General features: G+C 49.6%; 1 protein-coding gene across 1 annotated transcript in view; it reads right to left on the reverse strand.

The window, feature by feature from the left end:
- Positions 1–4,502: 4,502 nt before the first annotated feature.
- The window catches only part of SAG (S-antigen visual arrestin), a 39,953-nt gene continuing 27,272 nt past the window's right edge, over positions 4,503–17,183 (reverse strand). Inside the window, exons 9-14 of the mRNA XM_089916205.1 lie at positions 16,713–16,785; positions 14,039–14,176; positions 12,561–12,638; positions 9,503–9,558; positions 6,394–6,409; positions 4,503–5,347 (exon numbers count right to left, since the gene is read on the reverse strand). Of these exons, the coding sequence (XP_089772331.1) occupies positions 5,239–5,347; positions 6,394–6,409; positions 9,503–9,558; positions 12,561–12,638; positions 14,039–14,176; positions 16,713–16,785 (470 nt within the window). The 3' untranslated portion in view covers positions 4,503–5,238. The remainder of the gene's footprint in view (positions 5,348–6,393; positions 6,410–9,502; positions 9,559–12,560; positions 12,639–14,038; positions 14,177–16,712; positions 16,786–17,183) is intronic.

The following is a 17,183-nucleotide window of genomic DNA, read 5'->3' on the forward strand; positions in this document are numbered from 1 at the left end:
CCCTAATCCAATACAACTGGTGTCCTTACATCAATAAGAAGACATTTGGACGCAGACAGGCTCCAAGGGAAGACCATGTGAAGACACACAGAGAAGTCATCTGCGAGAAAAGGATAGAGGCCTCAGAAGAATCTGACCCTGCCGACACCTTGATCTCAGACTTCTGGTCTCCAGAATTGTGAGAAAATAAATTTCTGTTGTTTAGGCCCCCAGGTCTGTGGTACCTTGTTATGACAGCAAGGAGCTGGCTAATAAGGGCACAGAGGGGAGGGTGTCCTGCATCTCCACGGAGATTGGTGATTTTTGTATCAATTAATTGCAATGTAGCGTGATACATAAGTGCAAAAATCTAAGGGTGTTATAGGGGGAGGGACGGTACAGCAGGAGAAAGAGTTATAACTCTGCCGGAGGTGTCAGGGGAGCCTCTCCAGAGGACGGATTACCCCAGCCTGGTTTGGAGATTTGAACTGAAAGGCAAGGGGATGGAGGGAATTTTCCAGGAAAATACAAAAAGGCAGGAGACTACTACTCGAGTTGGGAGGATGACAGGGATTTGCATTTGCTGCTGAGCCTCTGGTCAGGTGGTGGGGAGTCTGGAAGGTGAGCTGCACCAGGACTCAAAGCAGCCTCTGTTTGACTCAGGAGCAAGGACGTTATCCTCTGGGCACCAGAGCCACTGAAGGGTTTTTGCAAAGCAGAGGAGGGTTCTATCCCTGGTCGGGGAACTAGATCCCGCATGCATGCCGCAAGAGTTCTCATGCCTCAACTAAGAGTCTGCATGCCACAACTAAAGATCCCATGTGCCGCAACTAAGACCTGGTGCAGCCAAAATAAATAAATAAATAAATATTTAAAAAAATAAAATAAAGTGATTTACCAATCCAGGCAATGCTGATTTGGGCCAGAACCGAGGAGGTAGTTGTGGAGGTGGAGAGAGGAGGTGACAGACAGAAGACGTAGTAGAGGGAAGAATAGGGACCAGGTGCTCCCTGGCAGGAGATTAGGGAGCGGGGCAAGTCGGAATGCCTCCCAGATACGGGGCTTTCCAGGGAAGAACGCCCCACTGAGCACAGTAGGCCTAGAGGAGAAGATGAACTTGGTTTGGAGCAAACTGAGCTTGAGATGCCTGGGTGTGCTGTTGCCTATGCCCGTTAGATGCTCAGGGGATACCAGGGTTCCAGAATCCATCATTTTAGAGGCGAAAAGCCAAGGGCATGAACGTGAACGCAAGGGAGAGTTGGGAGGCAGAGATTGTGGCTGAATAGGAGTCTATCTGCAATTATGAAAAAGTACTAGAAATTGTCACAGCCAAGAGGAGCCTAAGGGAATGTGATGACTAAATGTCATGTGGGATCTTGGAACAGAAAAAGGACATTAGGTAAAAACTAAGGAAATCTGAATAAAGAATGGGCTTTAGTTTAATAATAATACGTAAATATTGATTCATTCAGTGTGGCAAATGCACCATCCTAATGTAAGATGTTAATAATTTAGAGGAAACTGGGTATGGGGGAACTCACTGTACTTTCTTTGCAACTTTTTTGTAAATCTGAAACTATTTGAAAATAAAAAGTATATTTTTAAAAAGAGTATTAGGCTTAGTAAGAACTATATTATGTTCTTAAATCAGAGGAACATAACTGCCATATTTTCTCTGATGAGCAAAGAAGCCTTTGTGTTCTCTGGTGGCTGCAGAGTACTGTCCCTTGGAGACCACCCCCAAGGTGGCACGCCTGTAAGAGCACATTCACCCGTACCTCCTTATGCAATGAGTCACGCTGTGAATCATCTCTAACAATATGCTGCTCCCCGAGTTTACCCCACCTTAAGGGCATATCAAGGTGGCAGTAATAACACACTTCACATCCAACCTAATCTTTCTTCTCGACCTGTCAATGTAGAAGTGCACCTCCTGTCAAAAAGAACCGCTTCACGTTTGAATAGATAAAGGATGCACTTGAAAACATGGGAATTATCTTATTTTATCCTGAACTGTGGTTATGATTGACATCTGGAGCAGGACATTGCTTTACTGTGTGCGACACATAGTTCCCCTGGCCCCCAGGACCTGTGTCAACCAAATACCACCCCCATACATTTCCAAGTGCACCCAGCTTCCGCCCCCTCCCTGCCCACCCCCCAAGCATAAGTAAACTAAACCCTTAGGGTTGTGATATTAGACTGGGAGGCAAGCAGTGAAAAATGTTAAAGGAATAGGAAAACAGACACTCTAGAAAGAAGTTATCTACACGTGATAAAATTGTAGAGAACTAAATAGACACACACGAATACAAGTAAAAAGGGGGGAAATCTGGAAAAGATGGGTGGATTACAGCTACATGTGAATCTATAATTATCTCAATAATATTTTCAACTTAAAAAATAACTTAAGGGCAGCCATTGTTGAATCATAAATGCTCCGACACCCCCCCCAGACTCTCCTATACACATTCAGCAACAAAAGGTGAGCAAAGGGAATTCCCTGGCGGTCCAGTGGTTAGGACTCCGAGCTTCCACTGCAGGGGGCACGGGTTCAATCCCTGGTCAGGGAACCAAGATCCCGTATGCCACACAGTGTAGCAAAAAAAAAAAAAAAAAAAAAAAAAATGGTGAGCAAAGTTCTGGTTGTTATAGACTCAGGGAAACCAGAGTTTAAGTCTTGACTCCAACTCTCACTAGCTGTGTGACCTTGGGTAAGGTACATAACCTCTCTGAACTGCAGTTTCCTCATCTAACAAATGGGAAGCATGGTTGGAATGATTAGCTGTAACAGGTGAAGTGCCTAGCACAAGGCAGGTGCCCAATAAATAGCAGGGACCGCTACTTCTCCTTTGGTTGCAGGTTGCAGAACTTTGCCCCAAGTTCTCAGCTGCCGCTTTCTCCATGCAGCACCCTCAGCTCCTTTGCACCCTGTTTCTCCCACTGCACCTACCTAGAAAACCCTGGGCTGCACATCCAACCTGCACACGGGACATCCTGCCTTCCGACGCCAGAGCAGACACAACGCCTCTAGTGAGCAGGCCCAGCCAAGCTGAGGTTCCATATCCCGTTCGGGGCAGCGGCTGCTCACTTCCTGCTCACACCCGCACGCCCTTGTAGGGGCGGCCAGCTGCAGATCGTAAACTAGCCAGCACGTGAAAGTCAGGCGTTTTGGTACCAGAATAACCTGGAGGGCCAGGGCTGTCCTGACCTCTGCTCTCCAGGGACTGGCCTTCCAGCTCTTCTCTCTGGCTCTCACACCCGCACAAAGGTCCGACCTATTCCTGCCCACCCTGACTTAGGATATCCTGGGGTCAAGCAATGCAGGAACCAACTGGCTGATCCTCTCACCGGGCCCTGCCAGGCAGACTCCCAAGTCCCTGGCTTGCCCAGCATCTCAGGCGGGAGCCAACCACAGCCAACCTGTGGGCTTGTGGGGTAGGAGGGCAGCAGACGGGCTCAGATTCCCAGAGGAGCATGCCGCCCTCCCTGAGTATCCTGAGAGAGGGGTATGGCTGGAGTGGAAGCCTGCCGATGGGGAAATCGTGTCTGACCCTGCAAACCCACAGCTTTTCGCCTGTATTTTTTTCTTAATTTTTTTTTTTTGGCCGCATCACGCAGCATGCGGGATCTCAGTTCCCTGACCAGGGATGGAACCCGTGCCCCCTGCGCTGGAAGTGCAGAGTCTTAACCACCGGACAGCCAGGGAAGCCCCGTGCCTGTATTGTTATTATCAGTCTTCCTCCTCCAGAAATGAATCCTCACCCCTGTCAATATCAGAATGCCTCATATCCAACACTCGAGTTCAGACCTTGCTCTGTGTGTATGGGATCCTGTCCAAGGTTCCCAAGTGGAGCCTCCGGTCTAAATCCCAGTCCCCAGGACACAAACCAGCCTGGAATCCTGCTGAACAAACCCAGATGTGGGAGCCTTCATATGCACGGAACCCACACTGTGTCTGGCCCTCCGCCACTGCTGTTTGTCCTGGAGACCTGACCCCGAGTGTCCAGCCCACACATGCCCCCTCCCATTCACCCTCGTACCTCCTGTGAGCAGGTTAAACTGTACAGAACTCTCCAACCCCCTTTCATCCTATTCCCTTGAGACATGGACCAGAGCCTACACATCTCCCAAGCCCCTCCGTGGCCACCAAGAGAGCCATTCAGCCTCTCTGCCATCATTAGCAGGCCCCAAGGCCGGGGTACCATGGGCCAAGAAGGGGATTCTGCAAAGGACAGGGCCCTGGCATCACCTCCGTTACGTCTCCTCCTTTCCTCCCGGACGTGAGCATCCTTTCCCCCAACCCCTTCTATGCCCAATCTCAATGAAGACAGTCTAAACAAGAAGCCTGTCTGACTCACGGTGAACCCCCTCTTCTGGGACAACCCATTCCCGGGGCTGGGCTCTGCCATTGTTGGCCCCAGGGCACTGATCCCCTGACGGAAGCTGGGCCAGATTCTCCTGCCCAGAAACGGCACACTGGAACCAGAGGCTCGGAGACTAGGAGCGTTTGGTTCTGAGCCACCACCAGGTGAATGGCCACCCCAGAGGGCAGGACCCTGAGTTCCTGGGCTGGGACCCCAAGCCTTCTCTGATTTCCACCCAGCCCAGGTGTGGCAACTGGAGATTCTTCCTTTAAGTCAGTTCTCTGAGCCACTCTGAGGTCCTTCCAATGCATTCCTTTTTTTCCCCTTTAAACCAGCCAACTCGCAGTTCGTTGTTTGCATTCAACGGAAACAACCAACAGCCCAGAGCTCAAACAGGACTTGGACCCAAAAGTTAAATCAGAGATGAAGAGTGTTTTTACCCACATGTGTCCACTGCCCTGTTTCTCTTGGGAGGCTCTTTGGGTGCTTTGGAGCTAGGATTGGTCAGGTCATTAGACACACTGCTCCCCCTCCAAGTTTCCAGGAAAACAGCTTGCCCCAGGGGTCCTGGAGAAAGCCCGGGACACACCAGGCCCCTTCGGGTGAGCGCATCGATTTCAGGATGCCTTCTCGCCTTGATGGGTCTCCTTTCTAGATGCTGCCCTCCCCCCTGCCCAGACTCAGGGCCCCTCAAGGCTGCAGCTTACGTGCTGTTGACGTCACCCAGCTTCCCCAACAAGTCAGCCTGACTCACAACCAGGACAGAAGAGACAAACTTTATTTCTGTGAAGAAGACCCGCACTTTGGTATTTAGCATAACTAAAGGGCTAACTGTGGGGCACTGCTACCATGCTGCTAACGACCCCATTTCCCGAGTCCTGAGCCGGCCTCTTCACTCATCCACAGCCGCCTCCTGGTTTGTCTTCTCTTCCTTAACTTCTCTTCCATCTTTCAGATTTTGGCGAGCAAACTCCTCAAAAACCAAATTTTCATCCTGAAAACTAAAATACAACAAAGAACACTTTGATCATGGCATGTTCTTTGAAGCTTTCAATGAGATCTTGAGGAAAACAAGATCCTTGATCTCCCTTTTGCAACACAGGAACCGATCAAGATTTTCCTACGTGATGGAACACAGGACAATGCCATTCTCCTCATAGTTTTTCAAGTAAAATCTCTTTAACAAACAAAAATCAGAGAAAATGAAGGAACCAACAGAGTAGACATACATGCCCGGAATAACTGTGTGTGTATATGTGAATGTGTGCGCGTGTATGCGTATGTGTGCACGTGTATGCATGTGTGTGCGCGTGTATGTGTATGTGTGCGCGTGTGTGCATGTGTGTATGCATGTGTGCATGTCCTGGTACTAGAGAGCAAAAGGAAAGCCAGGCCCTGCGCCGGTATCGAGAGCATGGGGCGTGTATGGAAAGACCCAAAAAGGGGTTTGCGCTTGTCTTGTGCAGAGCTCAGCCTATCAATAACCACTGTTGTGGTTGGACTGGCCCTTGTGGTTCCTGTTACGACTGCAAGATGCCCTTCAGCAATAACCATCCAGAAACTTTTAGAAAATAAAGGTTTATTACTTACAGAACCTGGAAATTACACAGCATATACCTGGGGCCACACAGCGAGGTCGTGGGTAGCGAGGGAGAGCACACCACACAGGCCTGGGGTTCTGCCTTTACTGCGGTTGGAGGTGGGGGCCTAGGGTTTCGAGGGCTCACTCTTTATTGGTGAATTTAAAACAGAAGAGCGGGAATTTAAAGTGCAGAAAGACAAAAAACAAGTGGCTCAAATGATCTGCTATTGAAATCAACCAAACTCTAAAACAAAGGAGAGGGAGAGCCGGCCTGGCTCTGATCGAGTCCGGTGGCTGGCAATGTGTTTATTCGAGTGGATGCCTCTTTGAAGGGGATGCCTCGGCAATCAAAGCTTAAGTCAGGCACTTGCATTACAAAAAAAGAAAAAACAAAAACTGTGAGGGGTCACATTAGGGCTGGGGAGAAGGAGGTCACAGAAAGGGATAACACCAAGCAGGGCTCACCTTTTCTTGGTCTTATCTGTGAGCATGGAAGAAAGGAGAGAGAGATCTATTAGCATAAATCCTGTCTACCGGAAATTTTCTTCCTTTGTTAGGTCACTTTATAGGTGGAGGAATAAAAGGCCTAGATATATGCATTTCATGAGAATGGCGTGTAATTCCTGCTTCTTTGCCATTTCCCACTCGGAGGGCCTTTCTCCCTGCATTTTTAACCATCGCTTCCTCTAAAAGTTGCCACCACAACCTTCACCTCCCCAGACGGAATCAGCCATAACCTCGCCTCTAGGACCCTTTCCCTGATTAGCCTCAGCCCCTCTGATGTTGTGCTTCTCCTTTCTAAGCCTTTCTCCCTATGTGCCCTTTGGACCCTGTCCAGATCAGAGTCCCCAGGAGCTGTTACGACCCAGACTTCCATGGTCCGGCTCTCTAGGGGTGAGTCCTGGGACTTGACATTGAACTAGTACTCCAGTGGCTGGGGGAAGGGGGTGACTAAAGCTTGAGAACCACTCCCTGGCCCCTCAGGGAGTTTGACTTCTCTCTTAACACATTGATCTTGGGGTAGGGGGCGGGTGCGGGGAGTGGGTTAGATTTTCACATATATTTTGCAGACCCAGGGTTATTGCTAATTCTTTGTGAGGTTTTCTGCTTTTTGTTTTTTTTAATTATTTTTTCTTACTTATTTATTTGGCAGTGTTGGGTCTTTGTTGCTACACACGGGCTTTCTCTAGTTGCGGCGAGCAGGGGCTACTCTTCGTGGTGAGGCACGGGCTTCTCATTGCGGTGGCTTCTCTTGTTGCAGAGCACGGGCTCTAGAGCGCAGGCTCAGTAGTTGTGGCGCACGGGCTTAGTTGCTCCACGGCATGTGGGATCTTCCTGGACCAGGGATCAAACCTGTGTCCCCTGCAATGGCAGGCGGATTCCTAACCACCGTGCCACCAGGGAAGCCCCTTGTTTTTGTTTTTAGCTTTTTGCTGCCCACCTAGTAAAGTCCTAGTGTAATCGCCTCACCACCCACCATGGTGAGCCAGGAAGAGCTAAGTGAGGCTACACAGCTCCAGAGGGTTTGGGGGAGCTTGTGGCGGGGCTGAGCCACTGCCCTTATCTCTTGTGCCTGTCTGGAAGGCAGTACCAGGAGGGAAGTGTCTGTGTGGGCTGCTAACCACAGGGGACCTACAGAGAGGCTGATTCATCAAAATGACCCTGGGCAAGAACCATCCTGGACCCCCCCCCACCCTTGTATGTAATAAGTTCTGGTAGCATTTCTCCAGAACTTATTACATACAAATTACTTGGCCCCTGGCCCTGGCAGGGTTTCTTAACTCCAACTTATGCTTTCTCTGCTTAGCATCTACCCGTCTCAACTCGGGGCACCGGGGACCAGGCAGGTAAGATGTGAGCATGCATCTGTGAATGAAACTTGGGACTCATAAACCTCTGGAAATCAAAATTTTGAGGCCATGGGGGTGATTTGTCCCTTCTCCCCAAAATCTCACAGTATAAAAGATCATTGGTTTAGCCTTGATGTTATGATATGTTCAACATGAGGGCCATAATGACTGGAACATGAAAATGTCATACCCAGAAAAGGAATAACTCCACTTCCCCCAAGTGAAGTCATAAAGTCTGTTCACGGGGCCAGAAAATGATCTGACACAAACTATGACATCTCCTCCGGTCATAGTTTTAAAATAGCCTTTTAGAATGTCCTTGAAAGGGACCAGAATGTGTCTCAATCTCACATAGTTAAAAATAGTATTTTAACGATACAAGCATAAATGAATAAAAAAAAATATGGTTAGACTGTATTTTTCCCCCAAGGGAAGTTTTTGTCAAACTTCCAAAAGTTTTGAGTATTTGAATCTAAAATATTTGGAAGAGATACTTTGAGACAAAATAGTTTTGAGACAAAGCCAAAATGAATATGGGGCTCATTCTAATGTTTAAATGCCATTTCATTATCAACATAGAAAAGCTCTTTATAAAATATAAGAAAAAAAAAACCTGCTTGTTTATACCACTTTTACTTAAAATGTTCTTAATTACTATAACTCGGGAGGGTTCTCATCCAGACAGGTCCATTTTTCTTTCCTGCCAACTAAGCCACCTTAACACACAGAGGAGAATTTTTCCTCAGAATTTCTGAGATTGCACCTACATTATTTTTGCCGCTTCATTTATCCCCTTTAAAAGAGCTGTATTAAGATCTAATTCAAATATCATACAATTCACCTATTTACACGTACAGGCCCATGGGTTTTAGTTTGCTCACAGAGCTGTACAACCATTACTTAATTTACTTTTAACATCCATACAAGAGCCAACGGATTTACAATTCAAAGGAGCCAAGGTATTAGGAGCCCAGCCTGACCCTCTTTTCCAGCATTTTCTGTATTCTCTTCATAGCTGCCATCGCCAGAAATACTTATCATCTTCTAAATTCCTATTAATGCTTCCAAATGAAAGGCAAACGCCTCAGGCTGTCAAATTTACTTTTCACTCAAATTTTATTTAAATCTAAATCCAGGTCTGGGGACTTCCCTGGGGGTCCAGCGGTTAAGACTCCGCACTCCCAAAGCAGGTGGCCCGGGTTCGATCACCTAGTCAGGGAACTAGATCCCGCATGCATGCCGCAACTAAAAGATCCCACATGCCGCAACTAAAAGATCCCACATGCCGCAGCGAAGACCAGGCGCAGCCAGATAAATAAATAAATAAAATTTGTTTTAAAAAAAGAGAGAGTAGATCCTAAGACTTCTCATCACAAGGACAAAAACACTAAAAAAAAAAAAAAAAAAGAATCCATGTCTGTTCACAGCAAAGCTTCTGCTTTTAAATCATTCCTGATAAAACCAAACGAGACAACCCGCCCCCAAGCAGGGATGCTATGTCCTCCACACACTCACTGAAAGTGGACAAGCCACCTGGCCCATGACCTAGTAGCCGAGCACTCATTCCTGGGAGGGGGGACCCAGGCACTTGAAGGTGGCCTGGAACCTCGGCCACCTGGCCCTGCCTATGCTCAGATATGCAGTCAAGGAAGACTAGCAGTGAGTACGTAATAAATCTGTGAGTGGTAAAGGACTAGAAAAAGGCAAGATAACGCGAGACTGACCTGGGTCCTCAGACTGGGGGTGCATGAGGCGGAATGGCACGTCAGCGGCCACTTCACTAGAAAGAAAGAAGGATGCAGAGCGGTGAGAACACGCACACAATTGTAAATGCACAGCCAAGAGCTGGGAGCTGGGGTTGCAGAGCTCTGTGAACGGTCCCCAGGCCCCAGCTGAAAGAGGACTCAGTGAGAGTCAAAACAAAACAAACCAGAAATCGGGAAGTGGTCAAGAAGGAATTTTAAATGTATTCCCTGGAATGTGGTCTAGAAACTCCACTTGCGAGAGGCTGAGGCAGCTAGGATTTTTAGGTCCCCCTTCCTCCTGGTTATTAGTTTCAGGGACATGATATTATGGGTAGAGAAGAGGTGAAATCCTGGAGAATAAGGATAGTTTTGAAAATATCCTTTGCAAAATGTAACTACTTTTTACGTGTTAAATCTGTGCTAAGGCTGCACACAGTCCCTCTGCAGAGAGCAGAACAGGGATGAGCAGGGTCTACCCAACTCCAGAGGCTAAAGGGCTTCGAGGCGACTTGGAATTTATATTAAAAAAGGAAGGCAACAGGGCTTCCCAGGTGGCGCAGTGGTTAAGAATCCGCCTGCCAATGCAGGGGACACGGGTTTGAGCCCTGGTCTGGGAAGAACCCACATGCCACGGAGCAACTAAGCCTGTGCACCACAACTACTGAGCCCGCGTGCTACAACTACGGAAGCCCACACGCCTAGAGCCGGTGCTCTGCAACAAGAGAAGCCACCGCAGTGAGAAGCCCGTGCACCGCAACAAAGACCCAATGCAGCCGAAAATAAATAAATTAATTAATTAATTTTAAAAAAAAGAAGGCAAGGAGTCAGGAAGGGGTGGAAGGGAAATCTAGGCACAGGAAGAATGGAAAGGGGTGTGGGAAACAAGGGTTACTCCTTGTTTCACCCAGGACCCATCACCTCCCGCCCTGGGGTTACTGCTTCGGTCAAAGCACTTCTGCTGCTAAGGCGCTCCTGGCGGACCCGAATATGGCTGGGGTCTAGGAGAGAAGGCACAGCCTGGGCTCCATGTGAGGGGAGGTGATAAGAGTCAGTGAAGGAATATGTAAGGTCAGTGCCTGCCTCAGACTTGTCTTACCTGCTGCCTCTTTGTGCATGATTTAAATGGCTGCTGTCACTAATCACAATCGCCCACAGGTGGAAACAACCCAAATGTCCACCAACCAAAACGTGGTCCGTCCATACCATGGAGTATTTCCCGGCCATAAGAAGGAATGAAGTGCTGACATGTGCTACAACATGGACCTTGCAGACATGATGTCAAGGGAAGAAGCCAGCCACAAAAGGACAAATATTGCCTGATTCCATTCATATAACATGTCCAGATTAGGCAAATCTACAGAGCTAGAAAGCAGGTTAGTGGTTGCCAGGGGTGAGGGGGAGGGGAGAATGGGAGAGACAGCTAATAGGTAAGGGGGTTCCTTTTGGGATGGGAAAAGTGTACAGGAGCTAGAGAGTGGTGACAGAGGCACAACACTCTGAATGTCCCTGATGCCACTGAACTGTACACTTTTAAAAGGGTAAAATGGTAAACTTCACGTTATGTATATTTTACCCCTCCCCCCCCCACACACGGGCAGCTGCAAGGAGTGTGCCAGTTTTCTGAGTGTGTGTGTATGTGTGTGTCCTCGCCCAGGTGCAGGCCCAGCTACTGTCTCAGAGGAGCATCCCCAACCTCACACCTATCAGCCAAGGTCTGCAGGGTGTTAGGGGCATCATCTCCTAAGACCTCTGAGCATGACAGCCGGGAAACCAGACTTCACTGTCACTGTTTTGAAGCCCCGGTTTGTCCCCTTTGATATCTTGGAATCAAGCAGAGAATCAAGCAGAGAAGGAAGATGAAGGGGTTTACCTGGAGGTGAGGTCTCCCAGAAGGCTAGGAAACATAAAAGCAAACAGGGCTGTGGTGACTCTCCACAGTGGTAACACAACCTTACTTGCCGTTATTCAGAGGCTGGACACGTGCCCGCCATGTTCCTCACTCACGACTTTCAGGATCTTCGCACCCCTAACAGCCAACTCAGCTATTCCTCTCTACTTGTGATTTCATCTCTTTCTCAAGTGGGTTAGTTAAAAAGAGGAATTACGTAGGTTCAAGCCCTAATGTTCAAGAATAAACCTCGGTCCAGAATTTCTCTCTGGGCCACAAAGGTCACTGTGAACTACCTGCTGATCACTTACCTTGACTGCTGCACTCGACCCTGTTTTAGATCCTCTCAGAGAAGATGAAAGAAAACACTATACACTTTGAGAAACACAGCTACACACACTGTGTTAACTAAATTTGCAGAATCAACCCACGTTCTACTTTGTTGCCCCAACCAAAATTTGGGGAACTCTTCACCTACTGAGCCCTATGGAATATACCCATGGATTTGCTTTGATGGCTGAACTACCGAAGGCTGATCAAGGTAAAAGGCCAGAGCCTCTGGCAATGGAATTTGAAAAGGAAAATGAGAAGTCGAGTTTTTGCCTTCTGATAAGATTTTTAAATGGAAAGAAATTGATTTCAAAAAAGATGGGAAACCATTTCCTCAGAACTCTGAGACAGTCATGCTCTTGTATGAAAAGGAGACTCCCCAGTCCTGTGATTGCTCATTGGGGAGGAAAGGCAGGCCCTTTCCGTCATGGATGGATGCCTCCTGAGAGGCAGGTGAACCAGGATGCCCTGCGAGTTCATTTCACAGCCGCCAGTCTTTTTCAAAGTACAATCAGACGCTCAACTGACTCTCCTGTTTTATATCAGCGTCCACACATGAGCACAGGCACACCCATTTTTGCCAAGTGGTACCAATAGTGCACGTGTTTCGTAGTCTGCTTTTCTACCTTTTCCCCCGTAATGTTATATCAGGTAGAATTGTGAAACTAGACAAATAGAATCTTTCTAAAACTCTGCTATGTAATCGATAGAATTTGTGGACTTTTCTTGCTTTCTGTCTCCCAGTCACTCAGGAATGAAACCATTCAGACTACTGATGGCCAAGATAGAGCAGGCAGAGTGCTGGAGCTGGACACTCACCCTGACACCGTGAGTTTCACCTTGATCTGGTAAGACACCAGGATCCCCATGATGGTCTTGTCTATGCCCTCCTTTATGCTGCTCAAACAGAAAAGAAAAACAGAAGAATGCAGGGAGGGGAGAAGCGGGAAGCAAAAACCGGATGAATCAACCCCACCTCTCCCCACTGCGTCATCCAGGCTCTGCTGTGTCCTCACTGTCTGGGGCGCTGGAAGGCAGCCCTGACGCTGGGTGAAAGGGGGGCTCGGGATTTGGGTTGGGCTTTGCTCTGCCATTAACTGACCCGGTGACCTTGGCTGAAGCTCTCATTCTGGTGGAACCTCAATTTCCTTATCTGTGAAATGAGTATAAATTCACCTTCCTCACAAAAGCATGGAGAGACTGGCATGTTTATAAAATACTCCATGAACCACAAAAGATCGTTACAAACGGCAGTGCGCCGCTGTGGATGTCGTGATTCCTTTGCCCTCGCGTTCACGGATCTAGGGCATCAATCTCCCTGCTCGGCCCTCTCCCAGAGCATCACAGATGTGCTTTAGAATCTAACACACCAACTGGCAAATCATCCTCAGAAAATCCTTTGACTCCCAAGATCCTGCTTTCTGCCCAATGCTCACTGACCCCGCTGTTCGTCTCGGAGCTACGGGGGCAGGGAGGGCAAACGCGAGAGCTCTTCTCGATGGCATCACCTGGAGCTGATCGCTGGGGCCTTGGAACACACAGGGGTGGAGGGGGAGATGGCAGCAAAGGGCCCGAGCCTGGGTGGCAGCTCCTACCCCAAACCCTCAGGGCTCACCAGCAGACACACCGCTGGGAATGGAAGCCCCGGAGGATGGTGAGGAGTGACAGGGCTATTTGACGTAGAAGCTTCGTTCTAGTTTTTACTAGATCTGCTGGCTCAGTTCGGCCATGGTTCTCTGAGCGGGGTCAGCATATCAGTGCTTATTTTCATTTGAATTGAACTGACCTCTGTAGCCCTCAGGACCTCCTGTTTTTACCTTTCCTGATGGAAATGCATAACCGACCTTTCCATCATTCGTGGAGCCAGCTGGGGCACTCAGTTCATATGCTCAGGGCTCTATACTAGCTAATGATAATTTTGAAGGTAATAGCTGACATTTCTGGAGCACTTACTGTGTGCCAGGCACCACATTTTACATGGACTGTCTCACATAACCCTCAAAACCTCTCTCTGAGGCGCTGTCGCTCCCACACTTTACAGACGGGAAAACTGAGGTTCTCAAGACAGCTCCAGTTATCTGCCCAGGGTGGCCCAGACAGCAAGCAGGGGAGTTGGGGCTCAGCACAAGGCCCAGAGCTGTAGCCACTGTGTCACACCAGGGGTGGGAGTGGTGTCCCTGCTTGGGGCCCCGAGCACGTGCTTGCCACCAGGCTGCGTGTGCACGCCGTGAGCCCAGGGCTGGGACGAGGAGGAGGTGTAGACCAGCGCCACTGCAGCACTGAGTCTCGGGGCTCACATGGTGCTAGAGGCAAGGTTCGTGTCCTCGTGCTTGATTTTCCCGTCCAGGGCGATGCCCTTTCTCTCGCGGTTGTTAGCCAGCAAGGGCAGCAGGGTCAGCGTCGTGGTCAAGGTGCTGTTTGGCAGCACTTTTTCCCTGCAGGAAGAAACACAGAGAGCAGATTTAGCTGACTGCTCTTACAGCCTTGAAGCCACCTTCGCCCCCACGAGACCCTGTGTGCCATCAAGCATTTTCTAGAACCCACGTTCCCTGCGACTCATGGGAAAGACAGTCCAGGTGCCTGTGCCTTTGCCTTGTGAGAAGAACGGCATTAGTGACGTCTCAAAACAGGCTGGCAGCAACGTTAGAACGTTTCTCAAGTCCCTCAGCCTGTTCTGATTGCTGAATTTCTAGAATGTCTTGTGGGGTGAAGTGAGACTGGCCCAAGAGTCAGGGACCACACCCAGCCTCCTCCTGAGGCTTCGTGAACCACGCAGTGGGCTGCAGGGCCAACTGGCCAGTGCCAGCAACAAGCCCAGGCTGGGAGTCGTCACTGTCGGGAGGTTTCAGCGTGTGCCCAGGGAGGAGGGGCGCGAGAAGGGCCGCGTCCTCCACTGTGGGCTGTTCAGACTGGGCGGCTCTGTGGGCCTGGGTGCAGCTGGGGGCAGAGCAGCGCGGTCTCCCCAGGCCGGGCAGCATCCCAGCTCACCGAACAGCATCTGAGGCTGGAGAGTTGGCTCTGCCACTCACCCACGTGCTGACCCCTGGCCTGTGCCAACAGCCGCCATGCAGCCGCCTGCCCTCTCTGACCCCAGAGCCCAGGCGAGCCGTGTCCGTGCTCCTGGCACACCCTCTGTCCTTGTGCCCAGCCAGGAGAAGGCAGGGCCCTGAAAACACTGTCCAGGAGCCAGCCTCGGGCCCTTTCCCCAGCCTGCTCTGTAACAGATGGGGAGTCCCACTGCCACCCTCGGAACGGGTCCCCTCCTCCATCTCCCTGGGGAGTTGAAGGCGGCTGTGTCTTCTCTGGCCTCCAAGTGCACACAGGAGGCTCCCGGGCATGCAGAACCCTGCTTGAGCCCAAGGTGGCCCACATCCCTGCATCTGGGCCCTGGTAGAACTTCTCTTAATGAGCTTAGTTTGGGCAGCAGAGTGACAGAAGCACAAATTACACTGGAAAGGTAGTTGTAGTAGGAAGGGGCCCCCGGGATGGGGCTTGGACGATGGCCTTTCCTGCAGCAGCCCTTGCCGAAGGCCTATGCCAAGGCCTGGGGCCAAAGTCCCACCCGGCCACTTCCCAGCGCCTTTGGGATTGGGATTGGATGGTGGGCAGCAGCTTGGGTGTCAGGTCTGACCTGGTTCCCAGGAGGCCTGCCCACCAGGGCCCCAGAAGCCCCACTTTCAATCTCCCTGCCTCCCACCCTTTTGAGTGTATCGGAGGATGGTTCCCAGTTTTCTGGGAGTCCTTGATGCAAAATGTATCCAAGAGCCGTAAAGAGGCCCAAGTAATGGGGTATAGTAGGGGAGAACTCAGCTGGGGACCAGTTTCTCCTATCATTGTTGGGTGCGTGCCAAAAGGTGAGCCAGGAAGATGCCCAGGACACAAGGATGTTCAAGGACACAGCCTAAAAGGTAGAGTAGACCCCAGGCCTGGCCCCAAGGAGACAGTCAGTGAGTTATGGTTCTTTCCTTCCTCTCTCCTCTCTAGACCTATAAGTAAACTTAGGTCAGGATCTGGTTTAAATAACAGTTTATCCTGAAGTCGCCTTTTAAATATCATGTAATGTTATCTTGCTGAATCAGCTGTCTTTCCTCACCCCGCTCCCCGAACCCTCCTTCCTTTAACCGTGATAATATTTTTTGCATACAACAATGCTTAGAAAAAACACCTTCCCAAGCAATCCTCTCTGGGGGAAGGCATAACCCCCAGAAGCCTGTGTGCCTCATGAACCTGACTGCCTAGCACAAAGCAAAACTGGTTAGATCTCTCGCTCCACCATGAAGAAGGTATCACAGGATTCCCATTTGTTTTTAATATCTTTTCTTTTTAATTTATTTGGCTGCGCTGGAACTTAGTTGCGGCACGCAGGATCTTTATTAGTGGCAGCATGTGGGATCTAGTTCCCCGACCAGGGATCAAACCCGGGCCCCCTGCACTGGGAGCACGGAGTCTTAGCCACTGGACCACCTGGGAAATCCCCCCATTTGTTTTTTACCCTAATGAAGGGAGAAAAGTCACTAACAACAAGTGGCTGAGAACTGACATATCATCCTAATCCAGTTGTCACTGGTATCAGACTTTCAAGTTATGGAGAAGATCAAAAGATAGAGAACCCTTGACTGGGCTGACAGGTCATTTGATTTTCTGCTGTGGGGGCAGAAACAGTATCAAATTCCTACCCACTTATTCAAGGATCAATAGAAAGTTCTAGACATTCCCACTGTGACGTTTCAGCCTTTATTTCTCTCCTCTCCATCATCCCTAGCTTGACCCAGCTCTCGGAATTCTTGTTAGTGAGCACACGATCAAGATGCTAACTTTCTTTTGCAGTCCTTGAAATGAGAACAGGGGAAGGAAGTGGAAGGCTGGGGAGCTAGCTGACCATTCTACTTCCGTCTTCAGCGATGACCAAAATGGGAACTTGACCAAGAAGCTGGAGCCGCCCAGGAAATAGAAACCCAACCCACTACTCACTGTGTTTCCTCCGTGGCCACCGGCTTGATGTAATAATCACTCGAGTAGAGAACCACGTTGGCCACTTGTTCCACTGCAAAGGGGGACAGGGTAGGGTGACTTGGTGCGGAGTCCTGCGTAGTGCCTTCCAGGGGACATGGTTGGTCTTCCCTAATGGCCATTTGAGTGCACCTCTCAGGCTCGGCTTTAAGGCTGAGATTTCTGTTCTGTCCTCAGGCCACTTCCATTCACCAATAACCTGCTCTGTGTCAACCCTACCCATGAGCCAGTCTCCTAAAACTGCACCTCCTGGGAGACTCATCCTCCCTGCTGAGCTCAGGGCACATCTGCGGGTATCCTTCCAAAACACACAATCTCCCGGTGTCCCAAAACTCACCATGTGCTCTCTTTCCCCAAATACACTCCCTTCCAACCTTCTCTATCTTATTCAATGAGCATCTCCTTCGGGTGTCCAAGCTAGAAACCACCTGG

This window comes from Delphinapterus leucas, chromosome 8 (assembly GCF_059928025.1).
Source record: "Delphinapterus leucas isolate spDelLeu-1000000601 "Yukka" chromosome 8, BTC_Dleu_Yukka2, whole genome shotgun sequence".
NCBI classification, from domain to species: domain Eukaryota; kingdom Metazoa; phylum Chordata; class Mammalia; order Artiodactyla; family Monodontidae; genus Delphinapterus; species Delphinapterus leucas.